The sequence below is a fragment of the Scylla paramamosain genome, chromosome 26 (genome assembly GCF_035594125.1).
Source record: "Scylla paramamosain isolate STU-SP2022 chromosome 26, ASM3559412v1, whole genome shotgun sequence".
Lineage (NCBI taxonomy): Eukaryota > Metazoa > Arthropoda > Malacostraca > Decapoda > Portunidae > Scylla > Scylla paramamosain.
Genome location: NC_087176.1, coordinates 7,522,501 through 7,530,000, shown reverse-complemented (window position 1 = coordinate 7,530,000; position 7,500 = coordinate 7,522,501). Strand labels below are relative to the sequence as shown.

Sequence of the window (7,500 nt, the reverse complement as noted above, 5' to 3'; positions counted from 1 at the left end):
AGAAGAGAGAGAGAGAGAGAGAGAGAGAGAGAGAGAGAGAGAGGGGATATGAAAGAAGGGTGAGGGGAATACGGAAGAGAGGCAAATGAGGAATGAATAAAGGAAAGGGGGAGAGAGAGAGGGGGAGAGAGAGAGAGAGAGAGAGAGAGAGAGAGAGAGAGAGAGAGAGAGAGAGAGAGAGAGAGAGACTAAAGGAAAAGAAGGGAATGAAAAAATGAAAAAAATATGGGAAACAAGTAGGAAGAGGAAAACAAAGAAAAATAAATAAAGGAGAAAATATGAGTGAGAGAGAGAGAGAGAGAGAGAGAGAGAGAGAGAGAGAGAGAGAGAGAGAGAGAGAGAGAGAGAGAGAGAGAGAGAGAGAGAATGTATTTTAGGAAAGAGGAAATACTGTATTAATGGAGGAATAAGAGGAAGAGGAGTAGGAGGAGGAGGAGGAGGAGGAGGAGGAGGAAAAAGGAGAGAAGGGAGAGAGAATAAAGAGCAAACTGGAGGAAGAAACAAAGAAGAGAAAGAAGAGAAAAGATAAAGAGAGAAAGAATGCATTTAAGAGGAGGAGGAGGAGGAGGAGGAGGAGGAGGAGGAGGAGGAGGAGGAGGAGGAGGAGGAGGAAGAAGAAGAAGAAGAAGAAGAGGAGGAGGAAGTCGTACAGCGTATTGGCCAATTTCACGTTTGGTGTGTTGTATACGGGAGGAGGAGGAGGAGGAGGAGGAGGAGGAGTAGGAGGAGGAGGAGGAGGAGGAGGAAGAAGAAGAAGGGGTATGAAAAAGGAGAGGGGGAAAGAGGAGGAGGAGGAAAGGATATCAAAGAGAAGAAGGGCAGAGAAGAGGAGGAGGAAGGAAGGATGGAATACAAAGGAAGACCAAAGAAGGGGTAATGAGAGAGGAGGAGGAGGAGGAGGAGGATAAAAGAGGAAGAAGAGGGAGTGGAATAGAAAAGAAGAATAAGAAAAAGTAAAGAAAAGAGGGATAGATAGAAAGAGGAAAAAAAGAATAAAGAAAGAGAAGAGGAAATGAGGAGAGTGAAAGAAAAGGAAGAAGAAAAGAGGAAAACAAAAGACGAAAGAGAAGAGAAAGAGGAAAACGAAAGGTAGAAAAAGGAAAAAAGAAAGAAGAGAAAGAGGAAAAGAAAGGTAGAAAAAGGAAAGAAGAGGAAAGAGGGAAATGAAAGATGAAGAAGGGAAGGAAGAGGAAGAAGAGAGAGGATAAGGGGAAAGAGGAGGAGGCGGCGGTGTTATCAGGGCAAGAGCTGAGAAATGGTTATTAAATGGTTATTAAATTTCACTTGGTGTCGATACGTGTGTCGAGTGTGTTTTGCCACGCAGAGATTACACACGCACGTACACACACACACACACACACACACACACAGCAAACATTCCATTCTTTTCATTTTTCCCTTTTCTTTTTCATTCTCCTTTTCCTTTCTCTTCATATTCCTTGTCATTGCTTTCTTTCTTTCTTTTCTATGTAAGATTCAAGTGCATTGTGTTCCCATTTCGAATCCCAGGCTGTAATGGGGAGATTTTCATGAAACGCTTTGCTGTCTCACCACGGCTGTTTTCAAAGGCCACAGAGATGATAAGCCGGGTTTTCAAGAGTGTTTCTCCTGTTAAGAGTGTAGATACTTGTTAATCTGTCACTAGAACCATAAAAACACCCGTGTCACTTCAACATTACTATTTTCAAAGGCCACAGAGATGAGAGAGAGTGTTCTTCCTGTTAACGGTGTAGAAATCTTATTAATCTGTCACTAGAACCATAAAAACATCCTTGAAAACCCTTGTCACTTCACCATTACTATTTTCAAAGCCTACAGAGATGAAGAGCCGGGTTCTCAAGAGTGTTTCTCCTGTTAACGGTGTAGAAATCTTGTTAATCTGTCACTAGAACCATAAAAACACCCTTGAAAACCCGTGTCACTTCAACTAGAGCCTTTGGAAAGTAGTGGAGGTGCGGTGCGGAAGAAAAAGAAAAAGATGCAGGTGACTTGGAATAACTGGAATGACTGGAACTGACTGGGAATGAATAGGAGATAACTGGAATGACTGAAAACGACTAGGAATAACTGGAACTAGCTTGGAATGACCGGGAATGGATTGGGAATGACTGGTGAGAGATAAACAAGTCACCTCGCTCTCCAACACCTCCCCACTCTACTCCCTATCCTCCTTCTCCCTACTCCCATCCCCCTCCCCGTCCCTCTCCCTCTCCACAGTGAACCCTTATTATCAGTATTAGGAGCTGCCAGGCCTCAGTTGCCCTCTGTCTGTTGTTGGGGTCACGTCGCTCCTCCTCCTTTAAGCTTTTGTTGTTTATTTATTTGTTTATTTTATTTTTTTTAAGTTCTACGGTTTCATTTGTTATTTGAGAGGTAGATAGATACACAGATAGATAAAATAGATGTATATATAGATAGATAGATAAATGGGGATAAAATATAGATAGATATATAGATAACTGAACGAATAAATAGACATTTTAGATAGACTGAATGACTGAGAGAGAGAGAGAGAGAGAGAGAGAGAGAGAGAGAGAGAGAGAGAGAGAGAGAGAGAGCTTAGTCTACATATTTCTCTCTCTCTCTCTCTCTCTCTCTCTCTCTCTCTCTCTCTCTCTCTCTCTCTCTCTCTCTCTCTCTCTCTCTCTCTTCATCCACGTCTTTCTTTACTTCTCTCATCTTCCCTTTGCTAATATTTTTCTCTCCTCTTGTATCTACTTTTTTCTTCCTTTATTCTTCCCTCCTTCCCTCCTTCCCTCCTTCTCTTCCAATCTTCCTTCCCTTCTCTTCCTTTTATTCTCCTTCATTCCGCCTTCCTCTCTCTCCCTTTCCTGTTATTCATTCTTTTATTATTTCTTTTTTCTCTATACTCTCTCTCTCTCTCTCTCTCTCTCTCTCTCTCTCTCTCTCTCTCTCTCTCTCTCTCTCTCTCTCTCTCTCTCTCTCTCTCTCTCAGTAATACTCCTGTTTCTCTTCCTTACTCTCACTTTCTCTCACTTTCCTGTCGCCTCTTCCTTTCAAGCCTCTCTCTCTTTTCATATCTTGTATGCAGCTTGCCCTCTCTCTCTCTCTCTCTCTCTCTCTCTCTCTCTCTCTCTCTCTCTCTCTCTCTCTCTCTCTCTCTCTCTCGTTCCCCTTTTCTTCCTCTCTTTCCTTATTCGTGACACACACGCATATTTCTCTCTCTCTCTCTCTCTCTCTCTCTCTCTCTCTCTCTCTCTCTCTCTCTCTCTCTCTCTCTCTCTCTCTCTCCTTTTCTCGTTTCTTTTTCCTCTTCTTTTTCTTCCTCTTCACTTTCTCTCTCTCTCTCTCTCTCTCTCTCTCTCTCTCTCTCTCTCTCTCTCTCTCTCTCTCTCTCTCTCTCTCTCTCTCTCTCTCGCCGTTTTCTTTCTCTCTTTTATTCCTTATTCCGTTTATTTTGCATTTTCTCCATCCCCTTTCTCCTCTCTTCCTCGCCTTTCCTCTCTTTCTCCCTTTCTCTTCCCTCTCTCTTCCTTTCTCTCTCTCTCTCTCTCTCTCTCTCTCTCTCTCTCTCTCTCTCTCTCTCTCTCTCTCTCTCTCTCTCTCTCTCTCTCTCTCTCTCGTGTTTAATTTCTCGAATCATTTCCGGGTTGCGTCGAGAGAGAGAGAGAGAGAGAGAGAGAGAGAGAGAGAGAGAGAGAGAGAGAGAGAGAGAGACCCGCATCATTGAAAGTAATTAAAGGTGGGCGATGAGGCAATTAAAGAGAGAGAGAGAGAGAGAGAGAGAGAGAGAGAGAGAGAGAGAGAGAGAGAGAGAGAGAGAGAGAGAGAGAGAGAGAGAGACTACAGGTTATCAAGAAAATACTGAAGTGAAAAAATAAAATTGTATAATATTTCAATAATTTCTCTATCCTCTCTCTCTAACTTCTTAAGCTGACGGCGCCTTATGACCTCAGTGACGTGGCGCACAAACCTCGAAACACTTGCCAATATGAACCAGCATCCTGTCAAGAAGGTCATGATATCTCCCGGTGGCTTTTCCCCGGAGCAGAGCATGAAGCCCTTATCGCCCATGCAGCCAGAAGAGTTGAAGTACTAACTTAGAGGTTAGCAGTTACTTAAAAGACCGTATTTAATGAGATTTCAAGGGTATTTTCATGATTCCAGTGATAGTTTAATAATTTGTAGTGGAAGTTACTGGGTCTTCCTCATCCTCCTCCTCCTCCTCCTGAGTAACAAGGAATGAGGAACGGTAATCTTATAAGTATGAGGAAGAAAGGGAGGATGGAAGGAGGGAGTGAGGGGGAAATGGAGAAACTGCGTGAAGAAGGGAGGGAGAAGGAGGAAACGAGAGAAAGAAAGAGGCAGAAGATGTGAGGAGAGAGAGAGAGAGAGAGAGAGAGAGAGAGAGAGAGAGAGAGAGAGAGAGAGAGAGAGAGAGAGAGGATAAGTAAGGGAGAAAAGGGAGAGAGAAGGGAGAGGAGACCAGAAAACCTTGGAAAGAATTAAGACAAATAGAAAACAAGTATTTCTCCTCCTCCTCCTCCTCCTCCTCCTCCTCCTCCTCCTCCTCCTCCTCCTCCCCCCATCTCCACCTTTCTATAACATTTCCTCTCCACCTCTTTACCCTCTATTCCCTCCCCCTCTCTCTCCGTCTCCCCTCTCCCTCACCCTCACTCTCTCCCTCTCCCTCTCTCTCTCCCTCTCCCTCTCACCACAAAATATAAATCCGATAACGTTATTACTCTCTTGTACTGATACTTGAAAAGACAATCTCTCTCTCTCTCTCTCTCTCTCTCTCTCTCTCTCTCTCTCTCTCTCTCTCTCTCTCTCTCTCTCTCTCTCTCTCTCTCTCTCTCTCTCTCTCGTAAACCTTTCATCGTTATATGCCTGTCAGAGAGAGAGAGAGAGAGAGAGAGAGAGAGAGAGAGAGAGAGAGAGAGAGAGAGAAGGATGAGGCTGGAGATTGCAAGGTAGGAGGGATGGAGGGAAGGAAGGAAGGAAGGAAAGAAGGAAGGGAGGGAGGGAAGGAAAGAAGGAAGGGAGGGGAGGAAGAATAGGAAGAAAGAGGGAAGGATTAAGATTGAGATAAGAAAGTTTTATAATTAGAAGTAGACTGTAAGTTAGAGAGAGAGAGAGAGAGAGAGAGAGAGAGAGAGAGAGAGAGAGAGAGAGAGAGAGAGAGAGAGAGAATTAATTTAGGCATATACTACAACTAATTTTTCCTCTCTCTCTACTTCCCTCTCCCTCCTCGTCCTCCCTTTCTCTCCTACCTCCCACTTCCTCCCTTTCCTCTCCCCTCCCCCTCTCCAATAATAATAATAATAATAATAATAATAATAATAATAATAATAATGATAATGATACTAGTAATAATGAATCCTTTCGTTTAGTCTCTCTCTCTCTCTCTCTCTCTCTCTCTCTCTCTCTCTCTCTCTCTCTCTCTCTCTCTCTCTCTCTCTTAGTACTCACGTCAACAGTAATGCCGGGGGAGTCGTATACAATAATCCTGTCAACACTGGAGGGGCTGTACTGGAAGAACTGGTCTGACCCACGCCACCAGTTGAGGGAGTAGAGGTTGGCGCCTTCCGTGTCGAAGTGGCAGGCCAGATGTACGGTCTTCCCGACCTCCACGATGGGCGGGACTTGCATCTCCACTATTCTGATGGCCTCTACTGACCCTGGGGGGGAGAGAGGTGAGTGTTAGGTTAGGTTGGGTTTGGTGAGGTTTGGTGAGATGAAGCAAGGTTGGGTTAGGGTAGGGTTGGTCTGGTTTGGGTTGGGTTAGGTTTGGTTGGGTTTGTTTAGGTTCAGAGTAGGTTTGGTTAGGTTAGATTGGATTTAAGTAGGGTTTAGTAGGGTTAGGTTAGGTTAGGTTGGGTTACGTTAGGTTAGGTTAGAGTAGGGTGAGGTAAGGCAGGGTTAGGTTTGGTTAGATTTGAGAGAGAGAGAGAGAGAGAGAGAATAATGAAGTAAAGGTCTCCTCCTACTACTCCTCCTGCTGAACCGCTTCGAAACAGTGAATCCGAAGCGATGCGAACCACGCGTCACTCCAGCCCGCTTAGAGTTCCCACTGCCTCGCCACTAACTTCCCCAGTGCAGCCGCGTTTGTTCAGGTCCCCGTGGGAGTGTGTGGCCCATATTCAGAAACCTTGCTTTCTCTCACCACGACTATTTTCAAAGGCCGTAAAGATGATTAGCACGGTTCTCAAGTGTGTTCCTGTTAATGATGTAGAAATCTTGTTAATCTGTCACTAGAACCATAAAAACACCGTTGAAAACCCGTGTCACTCCTTTTAATAATGTATAAATTTAGTTAATCTGTCACTAGAACCGTAATAGAATCCTTAAAGACCCATGCAACTTCAACTAGAGCTTTTTGTAAGTAGTGGAGGTCCGCGGCAGGCAGAAGTGTTTTGGAATATGATATTGTGCGTGTGTGCGTGGGACGGGGATTGTGGTAAGATTAAATAAAACATCGATATTTATGGTCAAAGTCACAGGTGGGGTGCTCGTGAAGGAGGCAAATGCTGTAGGTGTAAAGCAAAGACCGCGTTATATAATGGAAGCTCAAACACGAAACAGACGTAAGTAGTGATAGTGAAGGTGACTCAAATGTTGCTGTCTTAAGTGAAAAAATATACGTAGGTACTTTCAATCAAGGTGAAGTCAAGGAACAAAAGAAGCAGCGTGAACAGAAAGGGGGAGAAGAAAAGGCCACGAATTACAGCTGCCTACAAAAAAAAAAAAAAGAAAAAAGTTGAGAGAAGAGAAGAGAAAGAAATGGTTGTTTACTTTGTATATCCTTCTCCTCCTCCTCCTCCATTAACGTCCTAACTATCATCACTAAAATAACCACCGGAAACACACACACACACACACACACACACAAACACACACACAGAGAGAGAGAGAGAGAGAGAGAGAGAGAGAGAGAGAGAGAGAGAGAGAGAGAGAGAACCAACACACACACACACACACACACACACACACACACACACACGAGATGAAAAGAGAAGAAGGCAGGGAGAAATGCATAAATAACCTATGCACGTAATATTTTTAATCAGAATAGAAGGAGAGAGAAAAAAAATTAGGCAAACCCTGAAATTAAAGAAAAAATAATCATTTCTATTGAAGAAAAGCAACCAATTAGGAAATATCTGGATGAGAGAGAGAGAGAGAGAGAGAGAGAGAGAGAGAGAGAGAGAGAGAGAGAGAGAGAGAGAGAGAGAAGTGAATGAATAGAAGGAAAGACAGATAAGTTAAGACTAATGAAGGAGGGATATATAACAGGAATAATAACGGTAAATAAATAAAAAGGAATTGGTGGAGTAAAAAGAAGAAAAAAAAAAGAGAATAGTGAGTACTAAAAAGAAAATATAATGAGTGGTGCTGAAAGTAAGGTTGATTTTCAGGCTCACCAAACTTGAAGGAAAAAAAGCTAACTCAAAAAGTAGACATTTGCGAAGGAAGGGAGGTAGAAAATCAATAAATTCACTACATGGATCATCCCCCAAAAAATAAATAAATAAATAA

The 7,500-nt window shown here is 43.3% G+C and overlaps 1 protein-coding gene across 7 annotated transcripts in view; it reads right to left on the bottom strand.

The window, feature by feature from the left end:
• LOC135113672 (uncharacterized) overlaps window positions 1-7,500 on the bottom strand; it is a 128,708-nt gene that overhangs the window by 27,206 nt on the left and 94,002 nt on the right. For all 7 annotated transcript variants that reach the window (XM_064029129.1, XM_064029131.1, XM_064029134.1 and 4 more), the window contains one exon: window positions 5,434-5,642. In XM_064029129.1, coding sequence (XP_063885199.1) covers window positions 5,434-5,642 — 209 coding nt within the window. The remainder of the gene's footprint in view (window positions 1-5,433; window positions 5,643-7,500) is intronic.